The 20,799-nt window shown below is 40.1% G+C and overlaps 1 protein-coding gene and 1 long non-coding RNA gene across 2 annotated transcripts; one reads left to right on the top strand and one right to left on the bottom strand.

Moving 5' to 3' along the window:
• Positions 1 to 110: 110 nt before the first annotated feature.
• On the top strand, positions 111 to 19,761 carry ALG14 (ALG14 UDP-N-acetylglucosaminyltransferase subunit). The gene is made up of 4 exons (XM_014884633.2): positions 111 to 287; positions 2,359 to 2,510; positions 6,628 to 6,750; positions 19,380 to 19,761. The coding sequence occupies exons 1-4, from the start codon at positions 155 to 157 to the stop codon at positions 19,608 to 19,610; spliced, it is 639 nt and encodes a 212-aa protein (XP_014740119.2). The 5' UTR covers positions 111 to 154; the 3' UTR covers positions 19,611 to 19,761.
• On the bottom strand, positions 3,341 to 16,646 carry LOC148222827 (uncharacterized). Its single transcript, XR_015805420.1, has 3 exons — positions 14,842 to 16,646; positions 14,532 to 14,740; positions 3,341 to 5,493 (listed from the first exon to the last, which is right to left on the bottom strand). It is a non-coding gene; the product is annotated as an uncharacterized LOC148222827 (long non-coding RNA).
• Positions 19,762 to 20,799: the final 1,038 nt, after the last annotated feature.

The raw sequence follows: 20,799 nt of genomic DNA, 5'->3' as shown, positions 1-20,799 counted from the left end.
TCACCACGACCCCGGCCCGCCGCCCCTGCCAACCCCGGAGCCGCCGCCACCACCACCACCACCGCGTTCAGAGCGCGCGGAGGTTTGAACCGCGCCGGCCGCCGTACGGGGGAGGTGCTACTGCCGCTTCCGCAAGAGGTGGCCCCCGCCGCGCATGGAGGAGCTGCCCGTCGTCGTCCTCCTGCTCCTCCTCCTCTCCTTACTGCTTGTCCCGCTGGTGCTCCTGCATAGGAGGCACCGCGGTCGGCGGACGCCTCCGTTCAGTCTCCTGGTGGTGGCCGGCTCTGGTGAGTGGGGGTTGCCACCGGGGGGAGCGGGTGGCGCCGTAGAGCTGCCTCTCCGTGTTCCTGGAACTACGAGTCCCGGCATGCAGCGCGACGAGCGGCTAGCGCAACGCCACCGCTGTGCCCTGGTGCATGCCGGGAGTCGTAGTCTCTGTTACGTGTGTCAGGAGCCGGTGCCCAGGTCCCGCCACGGCAGCTCCTGCGCGGTCCCGCCGGGCCGGGTGTCCTCGGGGCCGCCGCCTGCATTTGGGTGTTCTGGTTCTCGATTTGAGTCACTGCTACGCGTTTCACCAAAGTCACGCACGAAGGCCTCGCTAAACTGGTGCAGGACTGGCCTGTGCCGCTGCTCGGTGTTGTGACTGAAGATTGCTGATGGCGGAGCAGGGCACGGCGTTCCCAAGGCTGGCACGCCGCTCACAGACGTGGCGTTTTGCAATCCGCCCAAACCGCGTTGCTGTGATTCTTACAAGAGTCGCACGTGGATCCGTCAGAGACAAGAATGTCGCTAAACATCTGCTACCCCTTGTTACTTGTTATCAGTATTGAAGGGCAGTTAATTTATCTCCAAAAAATTTATTTGAAAATTTTCAGTTGACAAATACAAGCCAGTTGTGATTTAAGCACCTCAGTATCCCTTTGGTTTTTGTGCACTAACTAATTGAGTAATCCTGAGTTCTTGCTGCATCTGAGTTTGACTGGCAGGTTTGTGATTCTTCAGGTCATCTTTACTTCCACTAGGGCTGGAAATGTGTGTATTTTCCTTCAGTCCTTTGGAATCTAGTTTCTTTGCATTAAAAGAATACTTCCACTATACATAAGCTTACCAGGTGAAATAAAACATGTCAGTTAAGATTCATGTAATGTTCAAGCCTATTCTTGAGACTTTTAAGTAGAAGTCTCCTGCTCTTCTGTGAGTGTTCAGCTGATTGCATTAAAATTTTTGAAACCTTTTAACAAACACCGCTCAGGAGAAAATATCTCCAAACACATTTGAAAAATGAAATTGTTTGGAAAGGTGGCAAAGTCTAGTGCAATGCTGCAACATAGCTCTCCTTGTCAGTTGTTCACCACCTATGAGTGCTTAACCTGTGCAACAAAGGTCTCTTGGGAGCCTAGTGACACAGAGCAGCAGGAGACAGTAGGAATACATTTAGTTTACTGCTTTGGTCTGCACCTTCCAGCAGAGTGAAAAGCAACACATCCAATATACATTTACATTATGTATTTATGGGTGTGGTTTCATGTTGGTCTGATGCAGTCCAACAGATAAAAGGTGAGGCTGCTCCACTTTACCTGCACACACAATCTTCCTTCTCCCCCTCTTTCACTCTTAAAATAGCCCTCTAACTGCTTTTCAGGAAATTCAAATGACAAAAAAAAAATAATTACCCAGCTCCCAAAAAGCACAGTATGTACACCCTCCCCTTCTCCCTGGTTTAGTGCCAGTTTAGCTCTGGGACAGAGTGACCCTGCAGTTGGAAGGTTGTGAAGGCCCATTCAAGGGCAGTGCTCAGAGCAGGACTGTTTGTTCTGTCAGCACCCAGCAGCTACACTGCTGTGGGTGCCAGGTGACACTACTGGGGCTGTCAGGTGACACTGCTGTGGTGAGCTGGGGAAGCAGAGCCCTGCTCTGGCAGGTCACAGCACTGGGCACAGGGCAGGGGCAGTTCTGCTGCCAAAGTGCAGCTCTGAGCGAGATCCTGTCCAGGTTCATTCTGGCCCTCGCCCCATGGGGTGGCCTTTGGGTGCAGAGCACAGTGTCACTCTTTGCCCGGTTGTTCTGCACCGTGTACAGGACATTAAACACAGATGTCAGACTCCTGTGTGACCCTGGTTCAATCCCATTTTCACTGGAAAATGTCCATCAGTACTGATTCCTTGGGAACTGAGTTCCCTCCATGTTATTTAAACAGTCTCAGCATCCTCTAGTTGAATCCTTTACTTTCAGAAGATACTTTCTCACTGGTAGTAGTAGTATTAATATGCTTTAAAATGAAAAGTGACTGATTCAGCTGAAGAAATGGAAAGCTGCAAAATTTTTCACATATTAATTGCAGTTTGTTTTGTTTTACAGGTGGGCACACAACAGAAATCCTGAGGTTACTTAGCTGTTTGTCAGAGTCATACTCTCCTAGACATTATGTTTTGGCAGACTCAGATAAGATGAGTGAAGCTAAGATACGTTCTTTTGAACAAAAAAGGGCTGAAACGTTCTCCGAGTCCCAGGTAACTTATTAAAGACTCATGTAAGAAAAATTATCTTGACATTCTAGTTCAAGGCAACTTGGAAATGATTCTTTGAAAGGACATTTATACAAGTGTTACTTGTAGCTGTAAGAATACTGGGGCAAAAATATTGCAGAGGGTTGGGGTTTTTTTCAGTTTGGCATTTCCCTCAGTGAAACATAGTATTTCTTTGAAAGAAACTATATATAAAAATATTTTATCTAAGAAAACCTTAATTTAAATTGTATTGGCTTTGTGCATTTCTAGACTGTGTCTTGATTGTATTTTTAAAATAAAGTATTAAGTGTGTGTTTAAAAGGGATGCAAGGCCTCTGAATGTCAGTTTTCTGGCTGATGACCAAAGCAAATGCTGAACTCCTAAAAATCATGAAAAAAATCATTAAAATATCTTGTTTGTTTTTTTCTCAGATGTTTGCTTGCTTTCAGCTAGTTTGCTGTATGATTAACAGACAGCAGCATAACTGCTTACCTAAAGTGTGATCTGATATCCAGTGAAATTAGTAGAAAGTATTAGTGGAATAAGTACAGTGAAAAAGAATGTTCTGACTAGAAAAAATTTAAGTTCTTTTGAGCAAATAGTACAACACACAGTAAATTAATTAATTGCACGGTGTTGATTTCATCTGGTGCAGTTCCATTGTTTTCAGCAGCGCTGTTGGGACAAAAGACTGTAGGACTCAGTACTAAAGATTTTCAGAATAAACCCTTTTAATGTAAGGCTGCTAAGGTGAACCACAGGCTCACTAAGGAATGACATTTTTAAGCTTGTTTACCACAACTTTCACATCTCATTGTGCACCAAGGACAAATGTTTAGTAAAGTGACCAGAGGTATTTCCTGTTCAGAGACATCTCGTTGGGTAAATAGCCGTTCACACAGTCACTTTCACTTACCTGAACAATGTCCAACCCTAAATTATTAGATTTCTTAAAGATACATATTTTCAGTGTTAAAAGGTTATGTGGTTTTCATAGCTCACTTATTTTTGCTAAGCAGCTTCTCTTTTATAACCCCTCCAACTACTAACAGATCCTGTAGTTATATTTTCCCTCAACACTGAAAGCCAGAGGAACATTTTTGGCTGCATCTGAGTTTGATGTCTGGATAACAGATGCTCATTTTCCTTTGACCATTCTCTTTCTACTAAGCACAAGTATTTGGAGTGAAAATGAAAGATAAATTTTGGAAAGTAAATATCACATGCCTGTAACATATATTTACTAAATTTCACAGTGTTGTTTCACACACACAGTGTGTGTTTTGTTTTTGGGGACACTGGAGATCATTAAGCATTTAAAAATTATGTCTTAGTAGCTTCTTGCAGCTTTGCATAAATGAAAAGGAGAAGTCTGAATGCTTCAACACATGGTCATTCCCTTCCTCATCCTGTTAAGGAAGTAGATTTTTCCAGAACTAGGGACCAGATGGAAGACAAATTACAATAATGATGCAACAGAAAACCAGTGATGTAAGAGAAAATTAAACCCACATACCTCCCCACCCCTCCAAATCTTTTTCTTTTTGAGCTGTGGTCTAGCTCTGTTCTAACAGCTATTCAGGGAGAAGGAAAGAAAGCAAGTCAGAATGAGCATCTTGCTTACAAGAAGAAAAATGCTGCACCTCCAGCCACTAAGTCTCTTGAAAAAGAAATAAAAAATGCCTCCTTATGAAAAGTCTCTGGTCCTGCTATCACTGGCCTCTTTGTTCACTGTTTCCCCCCACCTATAACCACAACTATTCCACGTGGATGCCCCCAGAGCTGTTACTCAGGGAACTTTCTATGCTCACAGAGAACCTGTTTCAGCTGCTGACAACATACTCTGGCAGCAGAGACACAACTTATATTTGTTGACTGAAGATAAATTCCTATACCCCCATTGGTCATGTCTGAGATGAGCAACCAGATTAACTAACCTTTACATAAACCTCTTCTGACCATATGTTCTTTTCCATTTCATGAGAGGTACTGTGCTAAGAAATCTTGTTTCTCATCATGAAAAAGAATTATATAAACTCAGTTTCTTTGCAAGCATTGCAGTATGTTCAGCTGAGCATATTATAATAATTCACAGCAGTTGCAGTTTTCCACCAGCTTTTCCTTGCATCCTTGCAAAACAGCAATATTAACTAGGTAAAGGACTTCATCACTGGTTTTGAAATTACACTACAGACCTGCCAGTTTGGAACACTTGTTTTCAAATTAGAAAAAAATTCTGAGTGCATTAAAGATGTAAACAAAAAAGACGCAACAATATGACACCATAGTAGATACGGGAGAAATCTTTTTCTGGTATCAGACATACTGTGCAGTATTCCAGCAAAATACACAGGATGTACCTTTGGAACCTTGACAGTCCTTCATGAGACGAGAGGCTGGGATTACAGAAGCATCCATCAATGGCTTTTAAATAAACAAACAACAACAAAACCCTCCAGTTTGTTTTTTCATTTTAATACCTAGGAGTTGTTTGATGTGTGGACTGAAGTCCTAACATGGCATAGACACTGATGTGCAGAGTTTCCAGCGTGTTTTTTTTTTAAGTGTAGATAAAATCAGCTTGATCTTTACTTGAATTCTTCTAGTAAATTCCTACTTTGATAGTGTTTGGAGTTCCTGCCAAGTTCTGCTGAAATTATTTGGGTTTTTTAATGATAATGAAAATCACCTATGGTTTTTTGGCAAATACTCTTTAACACCATTCTTAAAGTGAAGGTTCATCTGAATAGTTCCACTGGACCCTGATCTGCCTAAAACTGCCTCATCATACCCATATTTCTTGCAGGGCTGAGTGCTGTGCAAGGGTCTAAACTCCACTTTGGACATTTCTTTTATCACCTGAACTCTTCCAAAGCTTTAAGAAACAGAGGCAATGATAATCAGAAAGCTGTTGAATAAGGAGCAGGGGGCATGTTTATTTTTCCATATTCTGTTGTCAGAGTAATGCAATCAGAGTTTCAGCACCTGCAAATAAAACATAAAACAGTTTGTAACATCTGTTAATGCCTTCCAGTATCACAGCTATTAAAGAAACATATCACAATGAAACAAGGTAATCTCAGTCAAGAAAATTAACATTTTGCATTTGTATTTAGTTTGTATAGTAATAGTTTGTATTTACCATACAGCTTTTGTTAACATCCTCTTTCAGGGGCACAAATCACCAGGACTAAGCTATGACAATGAGCAAGGTGCACATGAAGTAACTGGGCAATTTTCAGTATTTAGAGTTTGTCACACCCCGTGTAAGTTCTGCCATTGTGGTGTGATGTAGTGTCCCATGTGAAGTGAGGTACCAACCACTGTCTGTCTGCATGTCAGCATCACTGAACGCTGCACTGCAGCCACAAACAGTCAAAAATGTCCTTGGCATCAGGAGTGCCTTCTGAGTAGCAATAATTCTTAGGTGCAGCTCCTCTCCACTGAGGTAAAGGCACCTGCAAGGAGGGCAGGCAGCCTAACAATTGCTCCCAGGGCTTGAACACAAAAGGAAAACATCCTTGCTTTCTTAATGTGATACCTTTTACACACAGCGAATAATCTTTATTTAGGGAAAGAACAAAGAAAAATTACTTCTTTACCTGCTTTTGTTTAATGATAAGATTTTCTTTCCTGTTTCTTTATGCAAATATTTTGCATTTTGAATATGCACCGTGCATCCCTTTTGAATACTCACCGCGTACTCATTTAAAGGATGGTGATATTTGCTTGTACATTTGCAATGGCACTCCGCGGACACTGGCAGAGCAAAGCTGCTGCATTTCCTGCAGCGGGAATACCCCGGAGTTTGGGGATGGGTGCTGGAGGCAGCGGTGCGGTGCGGTCCGAGCGCCGCCGGTGCCCACGAGGTGCCGCCCTCGGCCAGCGCTGCGGGACGGGCTCGGCTAACCGGACACGGGAACAGCCCGCGGTACCGAGCTCTAGCCTCGCTCCCTGCTTTATACTGCACTGCATACTGTTATACACAAACGTTTCCAAACTAGACTAAGAAAAGTGAAAAAAAAAAAAAAAAAAAAGGTTGGCACAGATAGTTTTAATAAGAAGGAGGCACAGCGTTCTCAGGAAAGTAACAACTGCGCTCCTCGTGCTCTCTTGCAGTTCAGCCTTGATCGCATTCCCAGAAGCCGGGAGGTTAGACAGTCTTGGATCTCCTCTGTGCTAACAACACTACACTCCATACTTTACTCTCTTCCTCTCACCTACAAACGGAAACCAGATTTGGTAGGTAAAGAAAATTTTAATTTATTGAGAACTTGCTAATCCGCATCATAAAAGCAGTATGGAATATGCAGACTGCATCTCATATGTATGCTTAGGTTTACAATTCACAGGAAAATTATTTTTAATGTTAAATATAGCAGCAATATATCAAGAAAGAGAGAGCAGGTTGTACTGCTGGTGAATTAGAATAGCAAATACCAGTTTTCCCCTCTCAAAGTTTGCAGGTAACTTCAGAGAGTCACTCCCTTGTTGTGCTGGTAGAGCCAGCAAAAACAAGACTGCTGCTTCCTGATAATATCTCTTCAGGATTGCAGCAGCACAAACTATGCCTGAAAGCCTGGTTATCCTGTTGGCTGGACTTGCTTCTAAAATGGTATGACCAGTCTGGCACAGACAGGTTCAGACCAGCACAAATATATACAGGTTCAGTTCTTGTGCTTACATGGACTTTTGAGCTACAATGCATATTTATTTAGTCTTTGGCAGACTGACATTAGTTATCTCATCTAATGACAAAAAGCATCACTGCTGAAGTAGCAACTCCTCAGCACTTTAGTAGCTTTTTCAAGCTGTTCAGAAAACTGCACTCTCATTACATTTATGCTAATTACATTTATTTTAAAATATCCCACACACTTGAACAAGTCAGAAGCATTCAGAGATGTCAGATGGTAGAACTACAATGGAGATACTCAATCAAGAAAGTTTTGTGTTAACACAAAAGGTAGTGCACTGGTCTCCTAGCTTTAAGTCTAGAATTTTGTAAGAAAAAATTTGGTTACAGCTGGCTTCTTGCTAGAGTCATTGTCATCTTGAGTCAATAATCTAAACTTGAGGGTTTTTTAAAATAGTGTTAGTTTAGCAGAACTTCAAACTAATACTTTATGAGGTTTAAAGTATTTAAATGAAACATATAAATACTAATACAGTTACAAGGTTTTTTCATAATTTAGTAGTAGCATCTATACACACACAGATATTTGTAAGGAGACAGATATTTGTAAGCAGACTTTTCTTAACTCCCTCTGTGAACTGTATGGCTAATTCTAGAGAGGCTTTTTAATGTTTGTGATACTTTGAATGTTTAGAGACGCTGCTGTGAATAATGTGATCTCATTTACTTCAATAGTACTGGTCAGTTCCTGTCAGATCAAAAGCTACTTGCTTGCTGGACTTTTCAAACAGTTTAGTGTGCAGAACAACAGAAGTAGTTTTTTTGCAGTTACTGTTTCTCAAGCCTATTCTGAAAACTGGAGATAAAACTGGGGGAGGGGAGAAGGTGGCATGCTATTCTTTCTACAGTGGTTTTGATTGGGGCAGTGGTAATAGCCAAGAGCAACACATTTGGTAATCACTTTGTTACACCACTGTGTTAAGTTAGTGTATATTTACTTTTTTATTTATTGCAAAAGAAATTGACTGGAAAAATCTCACTGCGTAGATTAGCTTAATAAAGGAAGCAGGAAGTTACTAATCTAATTCCATGTTTTCTGTTTACCAAAGGAATTTAAAGTGACAGTGAGACTTACACATGGAGTTATTAGAAATGGTGTTGGAGTTGACAAACTGTGATAAGCTATCAGAAAACTAACATTTGTAAAAACACTTGTGCTTGTAAAATTAAGGACATGTTTTAGCAAGGCCTTTAAGCCCTTTCCAATGCTTAAAGTAACTCCTGTCTCAAAATGAGACCCAAGAGTCTTTATCCATGGTTAAAGAGCTGGAGGAGAAGCCAACTCCAATTACTTTTTGTCAGATGCTATTATCAACCAAAATAGCAGCTGGCAGAAGCATCTCAAGCATTATTGCAAATCATGTACACTTAAAAGCTGCTTACACACTATTACTTGTATGAATATCTTAGTTTAAGGATTCTGTAAAATATAAGAACCCAGAAAGCTGCAAAGATTTTAAAACACTTATCCAAGGAGACTGGTTCAGGGATTAAAATACCTCACATTGCCAGTGAAAAGACTTTATGGTATGTGAAACAACTGGTAGTATTTAATTGCCTTTCAACAAAAACTTGAATAGAAACTCACCCTACTCTTGGCAAAATGTAATGCTTAGTAATGTAAAGAACTAGAAGGGCTGGGACAAATGCTGGCATTCACAGGACTCATCTATAACTTTTGGCATGGAAATCAACAACCGAGTTTAGAAACAAGCACAGTATTACATCATGCTGAGAGCTTCATATTTTTAAACAGGACAGCTTATGAGTGCTCTACATTTTCAGTCTAGACACTGGGTTTGTTGAACTGCAGGAGGGAGAGACAACTTTGAGTTGCTTCTAAGTCATTTGTATGTGCGAGTGATCCCTAAATCCTTACACTTGCTTTCAGACTTGTCAGAAATATGTGTATGTATGAAGGAATGACTGAAGTCTTCTCTAGCAGCCAAAAGCTAGAGAAACACACAGGTGTTGCAGTTGTCAAGAAATGCAGGACAAGAGAAGTACTGCAACGGGAGTCCAAAACCATTAGGTGCATAAAGGCAAGATTTGGAACAGATATGCTAGTTGTGGCAACCTGAACCTGCCTGTGGAGTGCAAGTAGCTGCAAAAGGGAAACAGCAAACCCAGCTGCACAGGAGCTACTTGAGGAGCACTTTATATGTGCTTTTCTTGATGAGTGCTGTGTCCCTTTTGTATCTCACACTGATCTGGCAGAGCTTCTCAGTTTACTTTGCCTGAGAAATCAGTTCCATCTAACCCTTCTTCAAGATATTACATTCAGAAAGAACTGAACAACTTCCAGGAGATCTTTGCTGTTTTGCAGGACTTGACCCACACTTGAAGTGGGCCTCCAGAGAGTTTAAGAAATGCAAAAGTTAGCTTACATTGTTGTTCAGCTTGAGATCATCTTCAGAAGGCCCATTTCTGAGTTATGAACATCTGTGCTCTGAAAAGTTAAGTCCCTTTGGAAATATTAAGCCAAGTAACAATTAAGATGTCAGAAGTGATGACTGGCTTGTGTTTCTATAGCCAAGAATTATAGAAATATAAATGTCAGAGTGTTTTGCAGGTGAATGTATGGTGGGCAGTTTTTATCTGCCTTAGATAGGTTTCCTATACAGAAGCCTAAAATTCCAGGGAAGGAAAGGCTTGTGCCAGCACACAGTACCTACACCCACCTTCCCCCAGAAAAGCTTTTAAAACCATTCATCAGCTGCAGCTAGATTTAGCATACAGTCTAAGAGATTGCAAATTCCTACCATGAAAACAGGCAGCTGGTCAGAGAAGAGAGACTTTTGTTGTCTTCATTGAGAGAAAGGCTAAGAAGAAACATAAAACCAGAATAAGATAAGACCTATTATCTAGAAAAGGATGCAAATCCTTCTAATTTACAGCGAATTACACAAGCTGCACAGAGACTTTTTCCAAAGATAAAGAAAATTACTGCATCTTCCATGGATTATTTGATATACAAGAAGGACTAAACTAAAGTTACATTTTTCCTTTAATGTGCTTGAAGTCAGTTCAATGGAAACTGGGCTTCAGTTCCCTTGCAGCTTACAGAACTATTGTCCTTGGGCCAGTTTACCAACCCTGCAACTAAGTTTTCAGGTGATCTAGCCTTTTGTCTGGATCATGATTACCCTGCTCATTCTGGCATACCTGAAATCCAAACTGAAAACGAAGGATGTGTACCTACCACACAGCAGAAGCTGCAAAATATTGTATCCAGTACTTGTTTTCAGCCATAGGTGGGTTATGTAATTGGATCAGTGATTTGTGATCCGTGATCCTTTTATATAATTAAATTTCACCTCCAATTATGCAGAAATGCTGTATAAAGCTCCATTCATTAGCAGATTGCACATCCTGGACCCTTAGGACCAGACTTCTTTTCCTTTTCTGGGAACACTTCTCAACAGTTCCTACTGCCTCAGGGCTCTACAGAGCCTGAAATAAGTAAATATTTTCAGATGATTGCTATTTGGGAAAACGTGGGTTAAATCAGGCTAAGGCAGTGGTCCTCCCACTTTAGGGCCTCCTTCCTGTGGAAGTCTGTAGTAAGTTTACATTTGCACAGCAAGTATGCGCTCTGCTGTCAGAGAACGAGTCTCTCCTTTTTAAACTTCTTTTTAGAAGCCTGAAACCTGCACAGCTCATCATGCTTGTAGCAATCACCTCTTCTTTTATGACTGCACATCCCATCACACATGCCTGGTCCCCTGACTGGTTAAACTGACTGAGGCAGCTTCTGGTTACAGAAGTGTTTGCACAGTAAGCTAAATGAAAGGAGATCATTATTTCATTTAGCTAAGATTTTCCATTCTTTGTGCCCTGCCCAAGAAGTCTTAAGTTCATAACACTCTCACAAATTACAGTGACAAATAGTAAGTTATTGTCCCTTATATCACGGTTCTAATTGGAACTTGGTGGAAAGCTACAAAATCTGAGTGGTGGCATTTTTTTCTTTATTCATTTTATAACAAGTGATCTTTGTATAATACAATATTAGGACTATCTGCTGCATACTTTTGTACACTGAATCTTTCCACAGTGTTTTGGACCAGACTGACTGTATGTCTGATCTACTAATGTTCTTCTAGGATCAAAGCAGTCAAAAGCAAGAGGAAGAACATTGGATTTAGAACTTCAGTAATACAAATTTTTTCATCTAAAAAGTGAAGGCATCAAAATTTAACTTCTCCGTGTTGTTGAGTCTTATTCACCCCTCCTAGCTTGTGTAGGTACAGCTACCCTGCAGCTACAATGCAGAGTTACCCTGTGCTGGGCACAGATAAATATCTGAAGCTATTCCAGTCAGCTGGCTCAAAGCTGGTTGTAGCTCTGCCCTTTCTGTGACTGCTCATTAGACTTGCCCATAGACACTTCTTTTCAGAGGGAGGACAGGAGTAGCAGTAAAGATGAAGTAAGATCTTAGCTTATATTTAAAGAGGCATTTTTAGACGTAAAAGAGCCTTAACTCATCAGCTATCAGGTTCTTTATGAGCCTAATGAACACGCTGGTCACACTTCCATGTGTGTTATAAAGCATAACAGTCTTGCTAAATCTAACCACTGGTATGCAGAGACAGACTGCCAACACCTCTAGGTTTTACACTGTGAAGATATTTCAGGCAGGTATTTGATGCACATTCTTGCTATACCAAATTCAGTGGTTAGGCAGTAGCCCAAGATATGTTTTAGGAACATTTAAATATCATGTTTAGTTAACCTAAAATACTGCTTTCAAGTTGAAGTTAAATAAATGCCTGATTAATGAAAGACACACTGAGATTTGCAATTAAAGGCTCATTTTAGGCCACTAGTAATAATACATGAGTATATTTGAAAGTCCTTGGATTTAATTTCACCTTTCGAGTAGAAGCAGGCTACTAGAATAAGCAGTTTTTATATGAGGAGATACAAAATTATTTGTAAAGAGGCTCTAAAAGGTTGGATGGTATTCCTCATGGTGACCAAGAGACTGTGGTCAAGTTCACATTCAGCCAAGGTGACGTTGCTGAAAGCCAGCTAGTACCTAGTGTTGTAGCTAGAGATGTAGTTCAGTAACTACCATTTAATTTACTTGGCAAAGGCTTTTTACGGAATTATTTTATGACCAACTTTTTCTTCTACCCTAGGTCAAATTTCCTCTACTTCCTACTAATTTGTCAGCAGCAATAAACCACATACCCACTCCATAGTAATGTAGGTAGGCAGTTAGTTTATTCTCCACCCTGTATCTGCTTTGGTAATCTTGTTCTTTTTAACCAACCTATCTATCTCCCACACTTTCTCAAAAGACTCAATGGTTGTTTTGTTGGTCCCACTGACAGCCTGGGTGTTCATGTAATGTTTTAATAACCAACACTAACATTTTCACAGACTTGAGCCTTAGTATCAGTCTTTCAGCTGTCATTTATTATTATTTTTAATTTATCATTCTATGTTTCTGATTTTACATTTGGCAACTGGGCTGGGAAGTATGCTGATGGAAACTACCACTCCAAAGACCTTTTCATCCCAATGACAAACCTGCCATCTGGCATACAGGGGCAGTTAGGCCTGGTGCCTAAGGTTAGACTCCTTAGAAAAAATTAAAGCCTGCATGTTTCTTTAGGCATCCAAATGAAGATTCTCAAACCTTCCTCACTAAGCTGTTGCCTAACTTCTGACACTCTTACTGACCCCAGTCATATCTTTTCTTTTTATCAGTAAAGCCCTTGGGCACACCCACAGGCAGACCTGAGCTGTTTTAAGTCTTTACAGTGTCAAATACCCACATACATAGCTGAGCTCCTGTGCTCTGCTGAAATCCAGGTGCTGGGAGCTTCCCAGGTTGCTTTTTTATTCAGAGGCTGATGCAGATCTCATCAGCTGGGCCTCTTCCCTTGTCTCTTTTCCCTGAAGACAGTGGGTTGGTAACTCTGGTCAGGCCTAGAAGGCAGAAGTGGCAATGCCTAATGCTGTTAGGATTAAATCCTTACATCTAGTTCCTAGTGGTTTTGCAGAAGCTCTCCTTTTCTCCCATGGAAAAATCCACTAGGTAGGATTTCTCTCTGTCTCTCTGTCCCCAAACCTTTAGAAAGTGAGAGCTGCACAAAAGGTGATGCTTCCCAATCTATTTTGTTCTATGATGAAAGTAATACTCAGAAACAAATAGAACCCCAGCTGTGTAGAGTACTAATTTAAGTCCTTGCTCTTCCACTCTCTCTTCCCCACTCTGGCATTTACTAATCTTATTTACCCTGGTTAGGTAATCTGCCTGTAGGACCACACATGTCTCTGCTTGTTTTGAAGAGCACCTCACTTACTGGCTGTATTGTATGATAATAACAACAGCTGCTGTACCAGTGAGATCCAGAAGTGAGCAAGAAAGGTTTTCATGGCAGTGCTATAACCTACAGCTGCTGACCAGCCTGAACACAAGCTGTTGCTATAGGACACTATAACTACCTACTTGGACCCCTGATGATTCAAGCAATTTAGACAGTAGCAGGTAAAAGTGTACCCAGGTATAATTCAGTTCTACCTTAATTACCTGAGTTACATCAGATTACACAGCTAGTTTTTTGGCATTTTTTTTTCCTGCCTTGCATTCTGCAGGTAAGTTCAAACAGAAAATAGGGTGTGAAGTTTTAGCTGGTTTTATATGCAGGTGTTGGAGGAAAGTGAACTGGATAAGATCTTCACTCTTCAAAAAGAATAAACCAGTAGGTAGTTTAATGACCTTTCTATTGTGCAAACAGAGCCTGAAATTCTTCTTTCTCCCCATCAATAAGAATAATAAGGAAATGTTGAAAAAGGTTCCTGCCTTTTTTAAACCGTAAAAAGTATTACCAATTCTAAGCTAATTTTTCTCAATGTTCAAAACGTGAATTTTCAGACATACTAAAGAGCAAGAGTAGCAAAAGCTTCCATAAGAACACTCCCTCTCAACATGCTTAAGTATTCGAGTGTGGAGTGTTTGAAATAGTAATATAATATTAAAACCAAGCAAGGGCTGCTGAGCTCATGAGATGCTGTAATTTACATAGCAGAATACAAATTAATTCATTGCAGATTCTCTCTTCTTGTGCCACAGAAGCAACCACCTCCCCCCATCAAAACAAAAAAATTCATTATTCCTACAATGTAGGAATATCTAATAGGGATTTTCCTACATTGTTAAAAAGTCAGTATTGCATAACAGTTAAAAGGTAGGACTTGCACAGATATGGATCATTCAGTTAAACCAGCTTTGGTCCATTTTGTATCACTTCACTTGCCTTTGCCTCTTTTAGTAGTTGTCTATCACCACCACCTCCTGTTCCCTTAGTCTTACCTGCAGGTGTTCAGCACCGTGGAGTAGGGAGCATTACCAGACCGAAGGAGGCCCAAGCAGTGTCCTAAAGGTACTCCAGGGAGTAGCTCCACGCCTGGTCAGCAGCACAACCTTCAGTTCACTCCTGCACATCCCCACACCACCATCCTCCCTAGCCCAGGGAGCAGGGCAGTTTTTCTGCTCTTGACCAGGTGACAAAAGGCCAATGTCTGCAGAAGTCATTAAGGAGAACAGCAGGTGCTGTCAGTTTCCTATGCAGAGCAAATCACAAATTAGTTTTCCACTTTCTACTAAATTTAGGGAGACTTACATTGTCCTCCTTTTCATTGTTGTAATTTGGGAACATAAGTAGTACTTAAACACTTGTTCTTTAAAAGACATGCAGCAATTGTACGTTCACATACTTATGAGAAAAACTGCAAGTTTACTGCTTTACTCATTTTTGCTTTGACTTAGTGACATTTAATCCCAGCGAAGCTGCAAGCTCTGCTTTCAGTGTTTTCCATGGTAAATGTCACTGCTACAGTGCTGCATTCACCAACTCTAAAGTAGCTTTTATCAGCAGTGGTGCCATGTGCCAGTGTTCTCGGTGTTCCCAGACTGCTGGCTTAGCTTATTTTCTTTCAATAGCTGTGGAAAATATCTGAAATACAAAGGCAAAAACTATTCAATTTTTATATAAAAGTGATTAAAAGGAAACTAGATGTATAGAGTTGCTGAAGATAAATGTTGCATTCTGATCCTTTACTTTTAAACTTCCATTAATATAGAGCTTGATTAGATAATTGTACTGTTTAGAGTTTGGTTAGATTGAATTGGCAGGGAATTTTAGTGTGTAGGACTTAGTTTATGGACCTAGCTGTGAGCCCAGGCAGCCATTTACAGCATTAACAATGAGCTGGACATTTCCTTGCATTAGAGGTGCATATAAATGGTGTAGAGAGACCTGTAGCACTGGCTTCTGGAGCAAACCCTTACAGCTTCTTGGCAACAAAGTAGGAACCCCCAGTGACCAGGAAAGTCCTTAGACAATTGCAGCTCAGGAAGTCACAAAAGTGACACAAAAATTTTCTTTGGTCCCCTTTTTCCCCCTTTCTGCTGCCTCATTAAGGAAGGCTGAACTCAGAGATTTTCAGAGACATATCTCATGCAACATAAATATTCTACAGGCAGCCTTATAGCTAAAGTAAATAGACAGTGAGAGAAACAGATAATTGTAAATAGATACTTGAGGGAAACACCCTCAATAGCTGCTTGACCTTGTAGGGGTCCTGGTCCCTTCTTGTCCAATAGGTACCTGCCTCTTCCCCAGAGCATACTGATGATTGCCATGGGCTTCACTGGGAGATACTGGTATTCTGCTGGCAGGGAAAAGCAAAAGCCTTGGTCTCCTCAAGACATCAATCATTTGCCAGAATTTACTTTTGATTAATGTTTTGAAATTCACTAGTAGGACTGCTCATCTTTGAGGAAGGCTGTAGGTGATTCAGTTCCTTTCCTGTCTGTGTAGAGGCAGGAGCTGAACAGCAACATTTCTACCTTACACCTTATGCAATGTTTCCTCTTCTTTATAATGTACATATTTGTTCTCTGAGAAGTTTCCCCTGTATTCTTTGAAGAGTGTATGATGTTGGACTCCAAGCAGAAGGACCACTAGTCTCTCTTCCTGCTAGCAGTTTGAAAGGGAGTAAGTAGGACTGGTCAGACCAGATTTTTGGAGGGGAATTGCCACTGCAATTGCAAGTGCACCAGTTCTAAGCAGGACATGTCTGTAGACATGCACTGAAGGTTAACTGAAGGTTAATTTTTAGTTCTGACTTACAGGTCGCAGCCACCAGTTCAGATAGGGATCTGTTTGTGGGCTCCAGCAGGTTTATAACAGTCTCTTTTCAGGGCCAGTGCCTAAATCCAAGCATTTTGGGATAGGAACATCTATAATCAGAGTATGATATAAACATTTTGCATACAGAAATCCTATAGAGCCACATCTGCTTGGTCCTGTTTGAACTCATATGTGTAGAAGGGGAAAGAGCAGAGGGACATGAGCTATGATCAGACCATGTTTTTTTAAAAGATGCCAATCCATAATTATCCTGATCCTTTCTCCTGCATGCAAGTACTTTTCCATGGATCAAAAGGCATCTGAGAAGCAGCTTACAAATTATAAACAGTCAGCAGAAAGTATAAACTGAGTGCATCATATCAAAACCTGAATATAGGAGAGGTATTTTATTATGATTTTAATTTTGATTGCTGTCTTTCTGTTTTGTATGTCAGCAAAGTAATAACATCAGCTCAGTGTGGCCTTTAGAACTACATAGAGGTTCACAAATAGACCCTTTTACTGTTATTTCATTACATGATCTTTTGTGAGTACACTTAGTTTGGAATTCATTGTGGCATTTACCTCTGTGTGTGCATCTAGACACAAGAATACCAAAATACCAAAAGAACTGGAGCTGCTGGCCAGGCTTAATAAAGAGGAGAAGTAGGATGAAGTCTATGGCTTGATAAAGACCAAAACTGTAAAAATTCAGCTTTTTCTAAAACCTGTTCTACAATTCTCAACTTTTGGACTCAGTAGAATGTTAGGATGGTTACCTGACCTAAATCATATCCACAGCTGGTATATTTTGTGTCAGACTGTGGATAGTAAGGGACCAATGTTTGAGCTTTAACAGTAGATGGAGGCTAAAAGAGTGCAGAGCCATTCAAGAAGGAAGACAGCTGGAAGGGTGCCTGAGAACAGGGATGCAAAGAAAGATGAGCACCAGTGATCACAAAAAAATCTAGGAAAGAGGGGATGGGTAGGAGACATCTCAGAGGGCTGGGTAGAGTACAGGATGGAAATTGATGGCACTGAGGAAAGGACAGGAGAGAGGATGGCAATAGAATGGAGAAAGGGACAGGAGCAGTGAGGATGAAATATGGGTACTCCAGGTAGCTCTACTAAAGCAAAGGAAAAGTGGAGTTTCTGTTCAGCTGTAGTGCACATTTTTGTCTGTTCCCTTAAGGCTGAATTTTAAATAGGAAATCAGTAGTAGAATGCATATTCAATTCACAAAACCAGTAAGTAGTAAACAATTTTTTGGTGCTTTAGGTGCTTCTTATGCAGTTACCTGAAACAGCCCAGCTTCTCCAGGAATGCTGGTGGGTTTTGCCTGCAGACACAGGAACTATTACTATATTTGCACTATAGAAACAAATGTTATTACAAATAGAGATACCTAAACATGCCTTAAGTTACATGTCAGTAGCCATGTATCAGTATCGAAATCAACATTCATGCAAATTAATCAAACTTTCCAGGAAATATGGCAAAATGCATTATTTAGTTACAGATATGGAAAAGTTTCTTTGAAATGCGAAAAGGCAGCATGTGTGCTTGGTTTATGTCCTTACTCACCAAGCCAAATGTATAAAAAAGAGATCTTCATTCTCAGTAGATTGTAGAGTAGGATTTAAGATCCCAGTGTGGATATGCTTGAAATCAGGTTCACCAGGAGGTTTGAACCCACAGTATGCAACTCTGATTTCAGAATTCTGGATGTTGATACCCTAAAATTTCAAGATTAAAACTGCATCCAGCATGTTACTTGTAAGGGACTCTGAGAAAACATCAGCAAAGTCTTGCATTAATAAATAGTTCCTTTAAGATCAACAATAAAATCAGAACATTTTTAGAAACAGTATTAGTCTGTTTATTCTGGTCAGAAAACACAGCATTACAGTCATCACATCCCCAAGCTGGATTTCAGGGGCTATGATCAAGGCAAAGAACAGGTGAGAGAATTTGGAACTATGTAGCACCAAATCTGTTGCTGCTTTTAGCTGAGGCAAGGTGCTGCTAACCAGTTTATCAGTGGGATCCTGCCATGAAGCAGGAAAAGACTAATTGTTACAGCCCTGAAGCAGAAATTCAGATTTCCCCCCCCACCAGTATAATATCTTTCACAAGCTGGTGAACATGGAACCAAAAAAAAGTGAGTTTATAGGGTATAGGGCCATGATTTTATAAAAGAACTCTTTATTTCCATGTAACCCCAGCTGTGCAGAAAAGTCCTGATTACATGGTAGTATTTAAGTTTAGTAAGAAATTTCTTGCCTGAAATCAATTTTGATACCAAGTGGACTGCCTAATATACCCTAGTTTAAACCCTTTACTTTTAAGCAATCTGTTTTTTCAGTTGAGCAATGTTTAAAATTAAAAGAGTACTTTCTTTTATTGTTAACATTTATAAGTGATTTTGAGATCCTCTGCTCAAAGGACATGACATATTTTTACCACAACACCTTCCTTCTGTATGCTTTTAACTGTCTCTTAGTGTTTATTAAAACTAAATTCATCAGCACATTTTTGATGAACTCTTAAGTGTTTTGCTGACTTAAGTCAAGGTTCAAGAGGTTTATAACTGGATCCCAGGTTTAATCCTAATTAAATTTCTTTGGCTTTATTACATGCACAGATTTCATGATTGATAAATACAAAGCTGTGACTGAGAGTGGAAGCTGTTTTGGTTATATACCCACGAGCCAAGGAAATGTAAACTTTTCCTTCATAGAAATAACTGTGCCATCTCAGAGGTCTTTTCCTCCTTCATGTAAATGTAAAGAAATATAAATGTAAAGAAATATGGTATTTTTGACAGCTACTTTGAAATAATGTGTTTTGTTTGGCCTCCGCCCCCATTTTTTCCTATTCATCTACATTTTCTGGGTTTTTAAAAATATTTTTGAAATACTTTTTTTGGTGTAAATGTCATGTTAAATGAATATACACACTTGTAATTCTTTACTGTATGAAAAAAACTCATTACTTACTTTTGTAATGTGTTTCATCTCTTTTAGATATTGTGCAATGGACCAGGAACATGTGTTCCTGTCTGTTTATCTGCTTTTCTTCTTGGCCTTCTACGAATAAAGAGAACAATCATTGTGTATGTAGAAAGCATCTGCCGTGTGGAAACTTTATCCCTGTCTGGAAAGATTCTTTACTATTTTTCAGATTATTTCATTGTTCAGTGGCCTGATCTGAAGAAAAAATATCCCAAGTCAGTATATCTTGGTCGAATAGTGTAACAACAGAAGACAAGCTAAACGTTACCTGAAATAGACTCTACAAGATCCTCACTCGCATTCCTGCAGAAATTTATTTCCAAGAATTCCTGTTAAGAAATTAGGCTGGTACTTAAAAATGAGACAATAAAAGATTTCTCTACATTTAAGTAAATTTTTTGTGTATGTGTATTTATTACTATCATGTAGGTCTGTTTGCCAATAACCCATAATGGCTCTGAGTCTATGATGTCTCTGTTTTCATCTAGCTTTCCTGTTATGTGAATGCTAATTTTTGTCTACAAGTAAATATGGGAATTTGTATGAATGTAACGTTTCCTGTAAGGAAACTTTGTGTCATTTTAAAAACTGTAAGCAACCAAGTCTTTTTCTAGCACAACAGACTTTGTTTCTTTTATGCTAGCAGTGAAGTCCCTTGTGAATCCTTAGGGCATAAAGGAAACAGTTATATTAAGTTGGCTTCATGACAGTTTGTACTTTACAGTCTTCCAAAACCCCCAGGGCATTAAACCAGTATCATTTTTCCTCTGGTTTTCTCAAAGCTGTCCTTATAATCCGTTGTGCACCTTTTGAAAACTGCTGCTCACTTCTTAAGATAAATAAAAAGGTGACAAGTGTCATGCTACAGGCACAATACTTACCCGTTTAAGAAGACTTTCTTCAAAGCTTATGTGCAAAAAGCCTCACTGAATCTACATCAAACAGAGAAAAACTGTCATTTGGGGAAATTGAACTGGTTCAAGCCCTGAAAGAGAAAAAAATTAGTAATAAAGGAAGGAACAGTTTCCCTCTTTTCCTGATACAGTGAATTTGACTTCCAATATATCCTGTTTTCTCATTTTAAGCACCTTACTTTCAACAGTACAATATACACTTAAGACTTTGCCATGAAAAATGGTATCTTGTACATTGGAACAACTTTTAAAATGTGTTTTGTTGGCAGTAAGAGTGTGAAAGCATACTCCAGTATTTCACATTCATCTGGCAAAATATAATTCTGCAACTATGCCACCTATAAAGCAAGATAAACACATCTGTCGTCTGTACACATATAGAGCTCTGTGGCTGGCTACAGAAACATAAACAAAGGAAAAAGCTCAAAGAAGAGAAGAAATGCCCTCCAGAGTGCCCAGCCTGGCTGGTGAAGCCAAGAGCAGCTCCTCCACTGCAGGAGCCTCTCTGGGAAGGCTTT

This window comes from Sturnus vulgaris, chromosome 9 (genome assembly GCF_052056855.1).
Source record: "Sturnus vulgaris isolate bStuVul1 chromosome 9, bStuVul1.hap1, whole genome shotgun sequence".
Lineage (NCBI taxonomy): Eukaryota > Metazoa > Chordata > Aves > Passeriformes > Sturnidae > Sturnus > Sturnus vulgaris.
This window is presented reverse-complemented; position numbering and strand designations above follow the sequence as displayed.